At 44.0% G+C, this 18,906-nt stretch overlaps 1 protein-coding gene across 3 annotated transcripts in view; it reads left to right on the top strand.

Moving 5' to 3' along the window:
- Positions 1-18,906, top strand: part of FAM221A (family with sequence similarity 221 member A) — a 43,265-nt gene that overhangs the window by 8,326 nt on the left and 16,033 nt on the right. For 2 of the 3 annotated variants that reach the window (XM_075316713.1, XM_075316715.1), the window contains exons 3-6: positions 663-853; positions 3,370-3,576; positions 4,800-4,892; positions 6,768-6,856. In XM_075316713.1, the coding sequence (XP_075172828.1) occupies positions 663-853; positions 3,370-3,576; positions 4,800-4,892; positions 6,768-6,856 (580 nt within the window). The remainder of the gene's footprint in view (positions 1-662; positions 854-3,369; positions 3,577-4,799; positions 4,893-6,767; positions 6,857-18,906) is intronic. The other variant, XM_075316714.1, reaches the window with a different exon arrangement.

The raw sequence follows: 18,906 nt of genomic DNA, 5'->3' as shown, positions 1-18,906 counted from the left end.
ACCTATAAAAAGGATAGGCCATCAAAGTTAAAGTAGTGGACAACCCCTTTTATATTAAAGTAGTTGTCCAGTCTTTTGCTAAAAGTCTGCAGTCACTCTATGTGATTGCAGACTTCTGAATCCTCACAGTGTTTACAGCACACGCTGTCAGCATTCTCCAGTGTCAACGGTTGTGTTGGCTGACGGGAAGTATGTAAATTGTATACATGAGGTCACATGACTGCCCACTCGTGTTTGAGTGAGGCCGTGCACCTCTAGTCTGAATATGTCCAGCAATTATGCAAATCACATACTTGCTGTGATTTGCATAATTTCTGATTCTCCGCTGACACTGGAGAAAATCCTGACAGTTTGCAGTGCGCACTGCACTTTTTTAGCAGAAGACTGGACAGCTTTCTGCCTTCATAATCCAGAGTCTATTTCATTCTGTTGTGATACATGATGCTCACAGACGCCTTTTCCCTTTTATTAATAATTTTTCTCTCTCTCTGGCCTCTATATATACCATTTGTAACAATTGTTTCCCTTTGCAATAGTCTTATTTTCATTGTCAAATGTTTTAATAAAAATCAAAGCCCCAAAAAACCCTATAGAGCGAACTTATAGAATCAATGTTGTGTGGCTCTGAGAGTGTGATTGAACTTATGATATACCTTCTTTAGGTATAAACAGCATAAGACAGACTTTAAGGAGCTTCCGAAGGATCGTCCCATTCTGTTGCCATGTAAAGTCAGTAAATGTCCATGCAAGTCCTATCACTATGTGCCTCTTAATGGCTCCCAACCCATCCGCTGCCGATGTAAGCACTTCGCTGATGACCACGGTGTTACAGGATCCTACAACTGCACCAAATGTAAGTGCAATTCCCTTAATTTCTTTACGATTGTCATATGTATTTGTAAGTTCCACCTCATTGCTGTAAAGTTAAAACTGTGCACAACGCAGTCTAATAAGTCCATCATCGGGTCACATTCTCACACTCTCTGAATAGCTTGTTCCTCTTTATTAATATTCTGCCACCACTATAAGTGCTGGATCTTCTCTCACTTCCATGACCTGAAGTAAAGCTCACCTCTCTGTTAGGCTATGTCTACACACTGCAGTTTTGTGTTCACCACAAAATTGCACCCTGTGGTCAGAAAAAACGCAGCCTGTGATCACAAAAACGCATCCAAAACCACCTACGTTTACCATGCGTTTTTTTGGCAATGCTTTTTTTATTCAATGGGTGAAAAATAGCGATGGGCGGACTATAAAGTACAACCTCTATGGATTCAAAGGCACCCGAGTGCCGGGCCTGGAATTCTGAGGGAACTAGGATCCGGCGCTCTGGAAATAACAAAAAGAAAAGTAAAAATAAAGAAAAAATAATAAAGCAAGCGCGCTATACTTACCAAGTCACTGGCGCGGCTGTAACAACTCCCACAGCCTCTCAATCACTTCCGGGGCTGTTCATTACCTTCATTGCATATGCACTGCTTCCCCCGCCAACCAGCATCTGTGATTGGAAGAGTAAGACACGCTGTCACTCAGCGTGGGGGCGCGTCTGACTGCAACCACTCACAGACGCTGGTGGGTGGGGGAAGCAGTGCATATGTAATGAAGGTAATGAGTGGCCCCGGAAGTGAATGAGCGGCCACGGGCGCATGCAGCCTCTCTGGTGACTTTGTGAGTATGAAGCGCTTGCTCCTACTCCTTTGCGCCGGATTCTGGTCCCCATAGATTATATGGCGACCAGCATCCAGCCAGATACCAGGGATCAATCCTCCGCTGACCCAGAGTCATTGGGGGATTGATCTGCGAGTCCTCCCATCACTAATGAGAAATGCACGGACAAAACGCCAAAATAATTGACATGATGCATCTTTTGTGGTCACCACAAAGATGCAGCCAAAAAAGTTGCAATGTGCAGACAGCAAAAATGAAATCTTATAGACTTTGCTGCGGAAGGAAATGCATGTAGTTTGGTGACCCAAACTGCACCCAAAAAAAACACAGCAGAAAACATAGCTTACGCATGAGGACTTACGCCTGCATGCAGCTGACAGAGGAACGAAAAGACCAAGAGCTGCCACCACTTACATGTATGGCAGTAATAGTCTGCAACGGGTATGCAACAAAATCTGGATATTATATTGCATGTAAGTCCGGCAGTGCAGTTGCTCGAATGTTATTATTATTATTTATTATTATAGCAACATTTATTCCATGGCCCTTTACATGTGAAAGGGGTATACATAATAGGGACAAGTACAATAATCATAAACAATACAAGGCACATACTGGTACAGGAGGAGAGATCCCTGCCGACAAAGGCTCACAGATGGGTGAGGATACAGAAGGTGAGGGTAGAGCTGCTCGTGCGACGCTGTATCAGACAGAGGGTTACTGCAGGTTGTAGACTTGTCGCAAGAGGTGGGTCTTCAGGTTCCTTTTGAAGCTTGTCAAGGTAGGCACGTGTCTGATATGTTGTGGCAGAGCATTCGGAGAGGCACGGGAGAAATCTTGGATGCGATGGTGGGAAGAGGAGATGAGAGGGGAGTAGAGAAGGAGATCTTGTGAGGATCGAAGGTTACGTGCAGGTAAGTACCGGGAGACTAGGTCACAGATGTAGAGAGGAGACAGGTTGTGGATGGCTTTGTAAGTTTGTCATGGTTAGGGTTTTGAACTGGAGTATTTGGGAAATGGGAAGCCAGTGAAGGGATTGGCAGAGAGGAAAGGTCGGGGAGTAGCGGGGGGACAGGTGGATTAGTCGGGCAGCATAGTTTAGAATAGATTGTAGGGGTGCGAGACTGTTAGAAGGGAGGCCACAGAGCAGGAGATTGCAGTAATCCAGGCTGGAGATAAGTGTTTTTTGCAGCTTCTTGGGAAAGGAATGTACGGATCCGGGAAATATTTTTGATTTGGAGGCAGCAGGAGGTGAAGAAGGTTTGGATGTCTGGCTTGAAAGAGAGATCAGAGTCTAGAGTTACTCCCAGGTAGTGAGCACGTTGGACTGGGGAAAGTGAGCAGCCGTTGACATTGATGGATATGTCAGATAGGGGGGTTGAGTAAGGAGGAGGAGGAAAGATAATGAATTCTGTAAATTATCTTCTCTTCTGGGGTCAGGCGATATTTTTTTTTTCCACTGGACAACACCTGTAAGTGGTAATGATAAAATGGAAACGTCAGCTATAACAAATATCAGGGAAGTAGATCATCCAGGAGTGGATCCATCAGTATCGTTAGTTAAATTTTTCCTTGATTTTTTTTTTTATCTCAACCTAGCACCACTAGGTAAGCTTGATGTATGCACACGTCTGAAGATTTTCTATTCCTGGATGGACACTTGATGTGTCTTTGATTTGTTTTTTGCTTCTATTCACACAGGTTCGAACTGCTCAGGCTTCCATAGTTCTTTCACTTGCGGATGTTCTCAGCCAGCGTACACACACGACACTGTTGTAGAGACTAAGGAAGAAAGACAAGCTCTAGGAAAACCTGTTGGACAAGATGTCCCATATGCTGCAATGGGAGGACTGACTGGCTTCAGCTCTCTTGCTGAAGGGTATATGCGGCTAGATGAAAGTGGTGTCGGTAAGTAAACATTTTGGATCTGGAAGGATTGTGATAAAAGTGTCATGCACGTCCTAATTATATTCAGTATACTCTGGTTATACATTAGTGTTAAACTATATATGACCATTAATGCCCCTGATCCTCCTGCAGTCCAGTAGAGACAGGCAGGCACCTTGAGGAAAACACTATATATACAGTGTATATATATCTCATATATATATATATATATATATATATATATATATATATATATATATATATATATATATATATATATATATTATGAGAGAGAGAGTTCAATTAGCATAATGAGCGGGCCAGGAAGCAGCAGCAGAGGCAGAAACAGCGGCGCCGGAGCAGGTAAGTATAAAACCTCTTTATTTTTATGTGATCTGTGTTTTCTCTGGTACGTGTCACACTGATGTCACACAGATCACATCACTGTGCGGTCCGTGGGACACCTGTGCTGCCGGAGAAAAACTGACATGTCGCCGTGTGGAGCACATGGACACACGGTCCATGTCAAAACCATTGAAATTAATAGGCTACATTTGTCCGTGTCTCCGATATGTGTGAAAACGGACATCACACGTACCGGAAGCATGGACATGTAAAAGAGGCCTAAGCCAAAATCAGGAGTAGAACAATCCGAGGAAAACTATAATGGAAACACAGGCACCTCCATCGATCCGTCAGTGATCTGTGGTCGCTGTACAGAAACCCTGGAAATTGCCTCTTCCCTGACGGCATCTACCGCTGTTCTTTTGATTAGCTATCCTTGCGCGATGTCACATGTGCATAACGCTTCAATGAGAACATTGCACCAGCCCAGCTAATCATAAGAAGAGCCACGAGTGCTGGCAGATTGGGAACGGTTTGTCTCTGGCACCTGTATATCGGACACAGATAACTGACATGGACGATGAGCAGGGTCCTGTGAATCGATTCACACCAACTTTATTCCCTCTACATATAAGATAAGACAATCGGTCCCATTGAAATCAACAGATAAACCCAAATTTGCTTAAATCACCATGAGCAAATTGTGTGAAATATGAGAAAATGCTGTCAGGAACCATTGCACACTGAGTTGGTAATAAGGAACAAGCATATGATAGTTGTCTGTCTCACAGATCCTGGTTCATGTTATAGACTTTCTGGTTTTAATGTGTCAAATAGAATTTTTTTCATAGATAATGTGTGTTATAGTCACCAAAATCTCATTGGATTTACTTTTTCAGGTGCTCCCAGTAAAAGTTTTTTGGACTCTCCTGATGATGGTGGATCCCATCCATTTCTAAGAGCATATGGCCCGCCATCATCTAACATCAAAGGTAATAAGTTCTGAAGTCAAAATGTTTTAAAAGAAAAGTAACTCCTTATAATATCTGGATGCTGGATGGAAAGTGATGACTACTTGTCACTTCAGAATTCCCCATACATGTTTGGTTGGATTCAGATCAGGAGACCTAATTGGCCACTTTCACCTTGTTCTTCTACAGAAATGCAACAGATGTGTGTTTTGAATCATTGTCATGTGGAAAAGTGCACTTCTACCAATGGCACAGAGTGATGGGAGCATCGTCTCTTACAATGTAGAGCAGTACATATGTGAATTCATGATACTATCAATGAAGTATAGCTCTCCGACACCAGCAGTGCTCATGTAGCCCCACATAGGGACACTGCTACTACCATGCTTCACCATAGGCACGATGCATTTTTCTTAATACATGGTGCCTACTATGAAACATGGTGGTGGCAGTGTCCACTGCCCCAGCCTCGGGCCTCACCCCAGAAAAAAAGCATCAGTGACATCCGTTTCAGCTATACTGAGCATGTGTCTATTGTCAATTTTGACAAGTAAGATCTTATCACTATTCTTCTCTGCACAGTGACAATACGCTCCCTCGCCTGCTCTGATGAGAAGTGATGAGCTATCAAGTGAGTGCACTGTCAGTGCGCATTGTAAGGATATAAGCTGTCATACAGGAAAAGCAGAGACCAGCCCTGCCCCGTAAGTTACTGCAGCCTCTGCACTCTGATGACGACTCATTTGAGTATCCCAGCATGCACTGGGCTCTCAAACGAAGCATCATCAAACAAGAAGTATTTAAGCAAAAAATAACGAGGAAAAGTAGTGAGGGAACTTTTAATTAAAGTGTATTAGACAAGAGATAGGATTAAATTAAATTTAAATTAGGATTAAATTAAATATTCGTTTCGGACCACCACTTTAACCCTACTTTCATGTTATGACTTATAAAAATGTTCAATATCTTTCAGTTAGATCAAAATTTGGGAAATTATTCTTGTATCCAGTGAGATATTTATTAAAATCTTACTTTTCAAAAAGGTGTACTCATTTATGTTGAGCACTTTACATTAAATTTTTCTTTTATGAAAATCAGATCAGATGAATCTCTTGCCAGTCACATACCTAAATATAAAGCACGGGCTCTCTGGCTTTATGATGCTGCTCCACACCTGTTATCCAATTCTTGTAGGCAAGGGAATTGGATCACAGTAGACGATACTCAGCTCATACTGGCAGAGTTTCATCTCAAGTGTGATTTGCATATAGCATCCCATTCTCTTGCATAAAAGCATCATTGGATGCTATAAACTCGTGTGACCCCTGGCTTAAAGGCAAGAATAACCCTGAATTCTTCACAATTATTGCATCTAAAAGTGACTGGATCCCAGGTAGAGGCTGTCAACACATATGTAGACAAAGCCTTAATGATCAGCTCCATAGATTTATGCTGTGTTACTGCTTTTCCACTACCTCTTACTTGTTTCCACCCCCCTAGACTGTCTGCATTTTGTCATATTGCTACTAAAAGATGTTTGATTGTCAGAATTTACAATTGTGGAGACTGAGAACAAGCTTGTTTGATGCTATTAACAATCTTAACCACCGCCTAAAGGGAGCCAATAATACAGCCGCATAAAAAAGTTGCATTTCATAACTATTCTAAATACTGGTTAGGCTGCGAGTCACATTATATATTTTCCTTACCTTTATAAATGAGTAGTCGAAATATTATTAGATTCCAATGGCTTTTACATTGGGTCGAAAAAGCACCAAAAACATTCCTTGTATCCTCTTCACTTTGACCCCCAGTAGACTTGGCCTCTGAGCTTTCACCGCTTGTCTGCTTGTGGACATTGTATATAATGGGATGTAAATTTTAAAATCTGCTTAGATCTTCCTGAAGGAAATAATCCGATGAGCAGACTGAAGACATCTGAAGAACAGGACATGGCATATTTTGAGAAGCGGTATCAGGAAAGGGTATGTAACACATTATTCTGGCACAGTGCTGGTAATGTAGCACTAGGCTTATATTTAGCTTAGGAGGCATGATGTCCTTAGAAAGGGAAAATTGGTTATTATTCTGCTTGGATCATGAAGGAAAATAAGGCTGAACCTCAAGGAAAGTGACTCAAAAACATTTTCATTCCTCAAGAATGCACAAAATTCATTAGGCGGCACTTACTGAATTTATTGCATCTTTGTTGTGGCGTTTGTCTCACCAGAAATGCTTCTCCAGTCAAGGATTGGAGTAGCATTTCTGGTGCAAAAAATGTTGTCAGTTTTGACTGGTCCACCTAGTCATACCCTTTCCCAGATCCTCCCTTATTCCGCCCATTTTGGTGGAGATGGTAAAATTTGTTGTGAAAATGACAAAAGTCTTAATTTTTTGCGTAACTCTGTGTTGCATAAATATGAAGTGACTTTTCAAAGTTATTTACTCCAGAAAACTGTAAATTACTTTGATGAATCGGCTCTCTTGTGTAGTGGCATCCATGTGAATATAACACATGATGTTATATAACACATGGATTTAATATAACACATGATTTAGGACTCACCACCAACAAAACATTATTGTAGCAGAGTACACACCTGTATGGCAGGTGTTATTCCACAATGGCTTGGCCTTTTTCAACAAAATTGTTCTGGAATGGTTTGACAGACAGATGGCTGCACATCCAATTGGAAGACTGTCTCAAGTGGGGTACCACAGGGCTCTGTCCTGGGCCCCTTGTTGTTCAACATTTTTATCAGTCATTTACATGAAGGAATTAAGGGTAAACTGATTAAATTTGCTGATGACACAAAACTAGGAGGAATAGCTAATACTAAAGAAGAGAGAGATAGGATTCAACAAGATCTAAACAAGCTGGAACAATGGGCAGTAACTAATAGAAGGGTTTTTAACAGGGAGAAATGCAAAGTCATACATCTTGGCAAGAATAATGAAAAGAGCATGGGAGGAATAGAGCTATCCAACAGCATGTGTGAAAAAGACTTAAGGCCACTTTACACACAAAGATAAATCTTTGGCAGATCTGTGGTTGCAGTGAAATCATGGACATATTGTTCCATTTGTACACAGCCACAAACCTGGCACTGATTGTCCACAATTTCACTGCAACCACAGATCTGCCGCAGATTTATCTCTCTGTGTAAAGTGGCCTTAAGGCCCCTTTCACACGTCAGTGATTCTGGTACGTTTGTGCTTTTTTTTAAACGTACCAGAATCACTGACATACGCAGACCCATTATAATGAATGGGTCTGCTCACACATCAGTGATTTTTCACTGCACGTGTCTCCGTGCGGCGTACCCGCGTGTGCGTGATTGCCGCACGGAGACATGTCCATTTTTTTCTGGCATCACTGATGTCCCACGGACCACACAGTGGTGTGGTCCGTGAAACACGTGCCAGAAAAAAAAGTGCTTTTAAAATAAAAATCATTTTTACTCACCCGGCTCCAGCGATGTCCTCTGCAGCCCGTGCAGCCTGCTACTTCTGAGCCAGCTCATTACTGTCGCGCATATTCATGATGCACGACACAGCCAACCCGGAAGCAGCTGCTGTGGGGGTCAGCGCCGGCCGGATGCTGCACCGCGGGAGCGTTCAGCACCAAGAAGAGCGGGAGCGGGCACAGGTGAGTTAATCTCTAAGTGCAATCACGGGCCACGGAGAACGGAGCCCGGATTGCACTTAGACAACCCACGTGTGCCATGATTCACGGCACACGGAGGGACATGTGCGCGTTTTACACGCCAGTGAAAAACGTCAGTGTTTTTCACTGACGTGTGAAACGGGCCTTAGGTATACTAATAGATCACAGACTGAACATGAATCAACAGTGTGATGCAGCAGCAAAAAAGGCAAACACCATTCTAGGATGTATTAACAGAAGCATACATTCTAGATCACATAAAGTCATTATCCCCCTTTACTCCTCTTTGGTCAGACCTCATCTGGAATATTGTATTCAGTTCTGGGCACCACATTTTAAAAAAGACATCAACAAACTGGAGCAAGTTCAGAGAAGTGACCAGAATGGGGACTGGTCTGCAAACCATGTCCTATGAGGAACGGTTACAGGATTTAGGATTGTTTAGCTTGCAAAAGAGAAGACTGAGAGGAGACCTAATAGCTGTCTACAAATATCTTAAAGGCTGTCACACTGTAGAGGGATCAGTTTTATTCTCATTTTCACAAGGAAAGACTAGAAGCAATGGGATGAAACTGATGGGGAGGAGACACAGATTAGATATTAGAAAACACTTTTTGACAGTGAGGGTGATCAACGAGTGGAACAGGCTGCCACAAGAAGTGGTGAGTTCTCCTTCCATGGAAGTCTTTAAAGAGGTTTGACGGGCATCGGTCTGAGATGATTTAGTGAATACTGCTTTGAGCAGGGGGTTGGACTAGATGACCCAGGAGGTCCATTCCAACTCTAATATTCTATGATTCTCGGACATTAAAATTCAGGATGCTATATTTGCCTGTAAAATTCCCCAGATTGAATATACCCTGGAGAAAATCCTGACCAAAAAAAGATATTACATTTCTATGCAAATCGATTACTGATTTCACCCATTTAATTGCAAAGAGTAAAATTAGCACAATTCCTACTGCAGTTTTAAAGGGAACCTGTCAGGTGCAATATGCACCCAGACCCACGAGCAGTTCTAGGTGTATATTGCTAATCCCTGGCTAACGGTCCCTGTATCTAGTAGCATAGATAAAGAGATCTTTAGAAAAAGTACTTCTAAAGATCCTTTATGATTTGCTAATGAGCGCAGAGGCTAGTCTCAAGGGTGTTAATTCTTGCACTTATTCCGCCCTCTCAGCATGTAAGCATACCTACAGGGGCGTGCTAACATGCTATTCAATGCCCACTGCCCAGCGTCATCATCGGTAGTGCCGCACGTACCTGTGTCTGTTGCACCGCCTCAGAGTGCTGGGCATAGGGTTAGTGCGCATGATCAGAGGTTCATGGCTCTTCCGGTCATGCACACTACACTAGTTTGAAGCCGGGACGCGTACACCCAACTTCATAGTGCACATGACTGGAAGTCCAGGGATCATGCGCACTGAGCTGAAATCCAGCGTCAGGCGTGGAGGCAGCTGAGAGGTGAGTGCGACCATGCCTCTGACTCTGCGCATTCATTACCATGTTGGCACACCCACAGGGGCATGCTTACATGCTAAGGGGGCCAACTAGCCAAGGGAACTAACGCCCTTGCAACTAGTTGCTGGCCTGATGAGCATATAATGAATGATCTTTAGAAATACTTTTTCTAAAGATCTCTTTATCTATGCTACTAGATGCCGGGACAGTTAGGCAGGGATTAGGAATATGCACCCAGAACTGCTCGTGGTTCTGGGTGCATACTGCACTTGGCAGGTTCCCTTTATAAATTTGTATTTGTGCAGCTCCTGGGCTGATTCTTCTGCAGTGTGTAGACGACATTTGATAAAATCTCATCCCCATACTCGGGAATGGCACAAACAGAAGAGGTACCCTGTACAAGAGTAGTCTGTAGGCTTTATGCCATCCAATAGTTCATTATAATGCAGCATTTTAAGTGTCTGACAGATGAAGCTTGATGTAGAAGAGGAAAATAGTGTTTTATTATGTGCATAGGCTAAAAAAAGTCCAACGTTTCAACCATCAATTTTGTTTTTTGTCAAGGACAAGAGTATCTAATGTAACAAAAACATAACAGAAAAAAATATTTTAGCTAATGTACAGTCAATAATACACATTATACAAAACATTATGAATGAAATAAAGTATACATCAGAAATGACGCTAGAGCATAATCTCTCTAACAAAGGAACAATCATGTGGTGATATGCACAAATACATGAAAAAAGGAATCATCAAGTTTATCAAACTCAGAAATTAATGTTAATTATTCTCATTTGACTGGTACAAATGCAAGACTGGTCATAATTATGCCAAACGTGCGGAATATAATATATTATATATAGTGTCCACCCGCCTAGGAAAAAAAATGAAAGAATTTTTTTTCTTTTTTCTCAAGCTATAAACTGTTGCTTCTTGGTAGGAATGTGAGGATATGGGGTGAACAGCCTAAGGTGAGTATGCAGAAAAAAATATAATGTAAGAATACAATATGCAGGAAACAGTGATACACTCATATTGGGGTACATACAGATTACAAGAAAAAAACATCAGAAACCTCCAGAGTACAGAATGGAAGATATATACCCTTTGCACTTGTATAGCGAAATCAAGGACCCAATCGTCCTAAAGACAAAAGATTTTTTGTGGTTCTCTTATTTTCCACAGCTTTATGGCATAACATCAATATCTGATTAAATAGGCAAAATGTATGGTATTATTATCCATATATAATGAATTGAAGTATAATCCATTTTAAATATATCCATAGTACCTATTTCATGGGTGAAGACTGTGACAAGTGGCAGAAAATTAATCTGCTGTGTGAACGCAGATTTCTCCCAAGTGACCTTCAGAGAAACCAATGTTATTTCAAAGGAAATTGGGGGGTGCATAAAAGTGAGCTGAATGACGTGAATAACAAAAGGTAACTTATTTGAATCTGAGTAACAATGGGGATATTTCTGAAGTGCTGTGCATATGCAGGGTATTGTGCCGATGGAAGAAGAAATAAAGAAATTACAACTCTGCATGCACATCCGGCGCACTGTGAGCACCGCTTAGTTTTCATGCCCTGAAAGTGCCCAATCGCGTGCCGCACATGCGCTGCACAACAGTGTGCACGGCGCATGTTTCGTTAGTCAGCACACTGCGTTCCATGTCCAGGAAGTGGATAATGGACACAGCACGTAGAATCATATATAAAGGTTGGTCACTGCCGCCATGGCTACACTCCCCTCCACTGGAATCACTCCCTGAACCACCACTGAAGGTATGTACTCATGGGAGAGGTCTTTACATATAATTTGTATTTCGGTCACAGGGGCATTACGTTACATATAATGTGTATAGTCTGCAGTCACTTTCAGATAACGGATCATCTTAAATGATTCACATTGATAGGTTGCAGTTTACTTAACCTAGCTCTATACCTTAGTATGACACATACCATGTTTTAATAATCTTTTATAGCAGGGAGTTTAGTCCAGGAATTCCCCTATCTCTGGAATATTATACTATATCCAATCTATTTCTATGACTAATTCTTTTCTTTGTCGCTCCATTGGGAGACCCAGACAATTGGGTGTATAGCTTCTGCCTCCGGAGGCCACACAAAGTATTACACTTAAAAGTGTAAACCCCTCCCCTCTGCCTATACACCCCCCCCCCCCCCCCGTGCATCACGGGCTCCTCAGTTTTTTGCTTTGTGTTGAAGGAGGCAGGCACATGCACGCAAGCTCCACAATTTAGTCAGCAGCAGCTGCTGACTATATCGGATGGAAGAAAAGAGGGCCCATAACAGGGCCCCCGGCATGCTCCCTTCTCACCCCACTCTGGTCGGCGGTGCTGTCAAGGTTGAGGTACCCATTGCGGGTACAAAGGCAGGAGCCACATGCTGTTTTCCTTCCCCATCCCTTAGGGGCTCTGGGTGAAGTGGGATCCTAACCGGTCACCATGCACTGGGACCGGGCTCCCTCCGCAGCCCCTGGGGGAATCTGCTGGACAGGAGCCGGGTATCATCAGGGACAGGGCCCTGCTACTCTGAGGTACTCTGTGTCCCCTTGGGGACGGCGCATAGAGCGCCTGTATAATGGACGCTACAGCAGCTGCTGGGTGTGTTTGTGCGCCGGGACTACCGCGCTGACCGCGCTTGTTTGCCGGCCGCGCTTATAACTTTAGTCCCCGGCTTTTGCGGCCTAGTACCGCATACTCCCGCCCCCGGGCCTGCCAGTCAGGGGTAAGGGCGGGACGCTGCACTGGACGTCAGCGCTGAGGGCTGGAGCATACTTTGTATCCTCCTCCCCCCTCACTGAGCACCGTGGGGCACCAGATTCCCGCACTTTCTGAGGCACGCCCACGGCTCCCTCCTCCTCTCAGAACGCTGGCAGCCATTCCTATCAGCACTTCTGACGCTGGAGAACTTCAGAGGGGAGACAACACCGAGCTCCACAGCACTGGGAGGCCCAGGCAGGGAATCTGGTGGTCACACAACCGCTGAGGGCGGTCGGTAAGCCGCACCTGTTACTAGGTGCTGGCCCCCCTGGGTGCCGAAGTGTATATTTATATGCTTATATTGTATACATTTACTCTGTACGGCCGCACTATTTGCTTTTGGCTATATACCCTCACTGATTGCTCTAAGAGGAGTAGAGTTGAGCGCGGTTCGTGGTTCGTGGTTCTCCAGTTCTAGGCTCGAGTGATTTTGGGGCATGTTCTAGATCGAACTAGAACTCGAGCTTTTTGCAAAAGCTCGATAGTTCTAGAAACGTTCGAGAACGGTTCTAGCAGCCAAAAAACAGCTAAATCTTAGCTTGGTTTCTGCTGTAATAGTGTAAGTCACTCTGTGAATCAAACTATTATCACATTTCAGTGTATAGTGTGCGTGAACAGCGCCTTCAGATCACTGCTGTTTCTATAATGGCGATCGCCATTTTTTTTTTTTTTTTTCTTGTCTTCCTTCCCTAAGCGCGCGCGTCTTGTGGGGCTGGCCAGCATGTCAGCCAATCACAGACACACACACACCTAAGTGGACTTTGAGGCAGAGAAGCAACGGCATGTGTGATAGGATCTGCATGTCACATGTCCCTGCATTATAAAACCGGACATTTTCTTCACGATCGCCATTATCTGCCTTCTGCGTCTTTGGTGTCAGACATCACTGTCGCAGTTCCGTCCTTTGTCCTATCGCCGATACAGCTGTATGCGCTGCATACACAGCGTTAGACAGCTTAGGGAGAGCACTTTATAGCAGTCCTTTTAAGGGCTCGTACCGGCAGGGTCAGAGAGCCATAGGTGACAGGTCCTGCAAACAGCAACAGCGTCTGTGTAGCCCAGGTCAGGGATTTCCTCCCTGCATTTCACCATTAGGAGGGAATAGAAAGGCAGGCTTCCATTCCTCTACCCAGAGCACCACAATCCTGCCACTGTACCCTCTTGTCCTCTGCACACTCCAACTCATTCTAACTAAGCCATTATACTAGCAAACACTCAGTGTACCTAGTGGCATCCTATCTGTGGCTATTGGACTTTGCTATAGTCCCACTAGTGCAAAGACATTTGCAGAGCACATCTGCCTGCATTGCACACTCCAAGTTTTTTAAACTAAGCAATTTTACTAGCAAACACTCAGTGTACCTAGTGGCATCCTATACGTGGCTATTGGACTTTGCTATAGTCCCACTAGTGCAAAGACATTAGCAGAGCACATCTGCCTGCATTGCACACTCCAAGTTTTTTAAACTCAGCCATTATACTAGCAAACACTCTGTACCTAGTGGCATCCTATACGTGGCTATTGGACTTTGCTATAGTCCCACTAGGGCCAAGACATTTGCAGAGCGCATCTGCCTGCGTTGCACACTCCAACAAATTATAACGAAGCCATTATACTAGCAAACACTCAGTGTACCTAGTGGCATCCTATACGTGGCTATTGGACTTTGCTATAGTCCCACTAGTGCCAAGACATTTGCAGAGCACATCTGCCTGCATTGCACACTCCAAGTTTTTTAAACTAAGCAATTTTACTAGCAAACACTCAGTGTACCTAGTGGCATCCTATACGTGGCTATTGGACTTTGCTATAGTCCCACTAGTGCAAAGACATTAGCAGAGCACATCTGCCTGCATTGCACACTCCAAGTTTTTTAAACTCAGCCATTATACTAGCAAACACACAGTGTACCTAGTGGCATCCTATACGTGGCTATTGGACTTTGCTATAGTCCCACTAGTGCCAAGACATTTGCAGAGCGCATCTGCCTGCGTTGCACACTCCAACTAATTATAACGAAGCCATTATACTAGCAAACACTCAGTGTACCTAGTGGCATCCTATATGTGGCTATTGGACTTTGCTATAGTCCCACTAGTGCCAAGACATTTGCAGAGCGCATCTGCCTGCGTTGCACACTCCAACTAATTATAACGAAGCCATTATACTAGCACACACTCAGTGTACCTAGTGGCATCCTATACGTGGCTATTGGACTTTGCTATAGTCCCACTAGTGCCAAGACATTTGCAGAGCGCATCTGCCTGCGTTGCACACTACAACAAATTATAACGAAGCCATTATACTAGCAAACACTCAGTGTACCTAGTGGCATCCTATACGTGGCTATTGGACTTTGCTATAGTCCCACTAGTGCCAAGACATTTGCAGAGCGCATCTGCCTGCGTTGCACACTCCAACTAATTATAACGAAGCCATTATACTAGCAAACACTCAGTGTACCTAGTGGCATCCTATACGTGGCTATTGGACTTTGCTATAGTCCCACTAGTGCCAAGACATTTGCAGAGCGCATCTGCCTGCGTTGCACACTCCAACTAATTATAACGAAGCCATTATACTAGCACACACTCAGTGTACCTAGTGGCATCCTATACGTGGCTATTGGACTTTGCTATAGTCCCACTAGTGCCAAGACATTTGCAGAGCGCATCTGCCTGCGTTGCACACTACAACAAATTATAACGAAGCCATTATACTAGCAAACACTCAGTGTACCTAGTGGCATCCTATACGTGGCTATTGGACTTTGCTATAGTCCCACTAGTGCCAAGACATTTGCAGAGCGCATCTGCCTGCGTTGCACACTCCAACTAATTATAACGAAGCCATTATACTAGCACACACTCAGTGTACCTAGTGGCATCCTATACGTGGCTATTGGACTTTGCTATAGTCCCACTAGGGCCAAGACATTTGCAGAGCACATCTGCCTGCATTGCACACTCCAAGTTTTTTAAACTAAGCAATTTTACTAGCAAACACTCAGTGTACCTAGTGGCATCCTATACGTGGCTATTGGACTTTGCTATAGTCCCACTAGTGCAAAGACATTAGCAGAGCACATCTGCCTGCATTGCACACTCCATGTTTTTTAAACTCAGCCATTATACTAGCAAACACTCAGTGTACCTAGTGGCATCCTATACGTGGCTATTGGACTTTGCTATAGTCCCACTAGTGCCAAGACATTTGCAGAGCGCATCTGCCTGCGTTGCACACTCCAACTAATTATAACGAAGCCATTATACTAGCACACACTCAGTGTACCTAGTGGCATCCTATACGTGGCTATTGGACTTTGCTATAGTCCCTCTAGTGCCAAGACATTTGCAGAGCGCATCTGCCTGCGTTGCACACTCCAACTAATTATAACGAAGCCATTATACTAGCACACACTCAGTGTACCTAGTGGCATCCTATACGTGGCTATTGGACTTTGCTATAGTCCCTCTAGTGCCAAGACATTTGCAGAGCGCATCTGCCTGCGTTGCACACTCCAACTAATTATAACGAAGCCATTATACTAGCACACACTCAGTGTACCTAGTGGCATCCTATACGTGGCTATTGGACTTTGCTATAGTCCCTCTAGTGCCAAGACATTTGCAGAGCGCATCTGCCTGCGTTGCACACTCCAACTAATTATAACAAAGCCATTATACTAGCAAACACTCAGTGTACCTAGTGGCATCCTATACGTGGCTATTGGACTTTGCTATAGTCCCTCTAGTGCCAAGACATTTGCAGAGCGCATCTGCCTGCGTTGCACACTCCAACTAATTATAACGAAGCCATTATACTAGCAAACACTCAGTGTACCTAGTGGCATCCTATACGTGGCTATTGGACTTTGCTATAGTCCCACTAGTGCAAAGACATTAGCAGAGCACATCTGCCTGCATTGCACACTCCAAGTTTTTTAAACTCAGCCATTATACTAGCAAACACACAGTGTACCTAGTGGCATCCTATACGTGGCTATTGGACTTTGCTATAGTCCCACTAGTGCCAAGACATTTGCAGAGCGCATCTGCCTGCGTTGCACACTCCAACTAATTATAACGAAGCCATTATACTAGCACACACTCAGTGTACCTAGTGGCATCCTATACGTGGCTATTGGACTTTGCTATAGTCCCACTAGTGCCAAGACATTTGCAGAGCGCATCTGCCTGCGTTGCACACTACAACAAATTATAACGAAGCCATTATACTAGCAAACACTCAGTGTACCTAGTGGCATCCTATACGTGGCTATTGGACTTTGCTATAGTCCCACTAGTGCCAAGACATTTGCAGAGCGCATCTGCCTGCGTTGCACACTCCAACTAATTATAACGAAGCCATTATACTAGCAAACACTCAGTGTACCTAGTGGCATCCTATACGTGGCTATTGGACTTTGCTATAGTCCCACTAGTGCCAAGACATTTGCAGAGCGCATCTGCCTGCGTTGCACACTCCAACTAATTATAACGAAGCCATTATACTAGCAAACACTCAGTGTACCTAGTGGCATCCTATACGTGGCTATTGGACTTTGCTATAGTCCCACTAGTGCCAAGACATTTGCAGAGCGCATCTGCCTGCGTTGCACACTCCAACTAATTATAACGAAGCCATTATACTAGCACACACTCAGTGTACCTAGTGGCATCCTATACGTGGCTATTGGACTTTGCTATAGTCCCACTAGTGCCAAGACATTTGCAGAGCGCATCTGCCTGCGTTGCACACTCCAACTAATTATAACGAAGCCATTATACTAGCACACACTCAGTGTACCTAGTGGCATCCTATACGTGGCTATTGGACTTTGCTATAGTCCCACTAGTGCCAAGACATTTGCAGAGCGCATCTGCCTGCGTTGCACACTACAACAAATTATAACGAAGCCATTATACTAGCAAACACTCAGTGTACCTAGTGGCATCCTATACGTGGCTATTGGACTTTGCTATAGTCCCACTAGTGCCAAGACATTTGCAGAGCGCATCTGCCTGCGTTGCACACTCCAACTAATTATAACGAAGCCATTATACTAGCACACACTCAGTGTACCTAGTGGCATCCTATACGTGGCTATTGGACTTTGCTATAGTCCCACTAGGGCCAAGACATTTGCAGAGCACATCTGCCTGCATTGCACACTCCAAGTTTTTTAAACTCAGCCATTATACTAGCAAACACTCAGTGTACCTAGTGGCATCCTATACGTGGCTATTGGACTTTGCTATAGTCCCACTAGTGCAAAGACATTAGCAGAGCACATCTGCCTGCATTGCACACTCCAAGTTTTTTAAACTCAGCCATTATACTAGCAAACACTCTGTACCTAGTGGCATCCTATACGTGGCTATTGGACTTTGCTATAGTCCCACTAGGGCCAAGACATTTGCAGAGCGCATCTGCCTGCGTTGCACACTCCAACAAATTATAACGAAGCCATTATACTAGCAAACACTCAGTGTACCTAGTGGCATCCTATACGTGGCTATTGGACTTTGCTATAGTCCCACTAGTGCCAAGACATTTGCAGAGCACATCTGCCTGCATTGCACACTCCAAGTTTTTTAAACTAAGCAATTTTACTAGCAAACACTCAGTGTACCTAGTGGCATCCTATACGTGGCTATTGGACTTTGCTATAGTCCCACTAGTGCAAAGACATTAGCAGAGCACATCTGCCTGCATTGCACACTCCAAGTTTTTTAAACTCAGCCATTATACTAGCAAACACACAGTGTACCTAGTGGCATCCTATACGTGGCTATTGGACTTTGCTATAGTCCCACTAGTGCCAAGACATTTGCAGAGCGCATCTGCCTGCGTTGCACACTCCAACTAATTATAACGAAGCCATTATACTAGCAAACACTCAGTGTACCTAGTGGCATCCTATACGTGACTATTGGACTTTGCTATAGTCCCACTAGTGCCAAGACATTTGCAGAGCGCATCTGCCTGCGTTGCACACTCCAACTAATTATAACGAAGCCATTATACTAGCACACACTCAGTGTACCTAGTGGCATCCTATACGTGGCTATTGGACTTTGCTATAGTCCCACTAGTGCCAAGACATTTGC

Source organism: Anomaloglossus baeobatrachus, chromosome 6 (genome assembly GCF_048569485.1).
Source record: "Anomaloglossus baeobatrachus isolate aAnoBae1 chromosome 6, aAnoBae1.hap1, whole genome shotgun sequence".
In the NCBI taxonomy this organism is placed as follows: domain Eukaryota; kingdom Metazoa; phylum Chordata; class Amphibia; order Anura; family Aromobatidae; genus Anomaloglossus; species Anomaloglossus baeobatrachus.
This window is presented reverse-complemented; position numbering and strand designations above follow the sequence as displayed.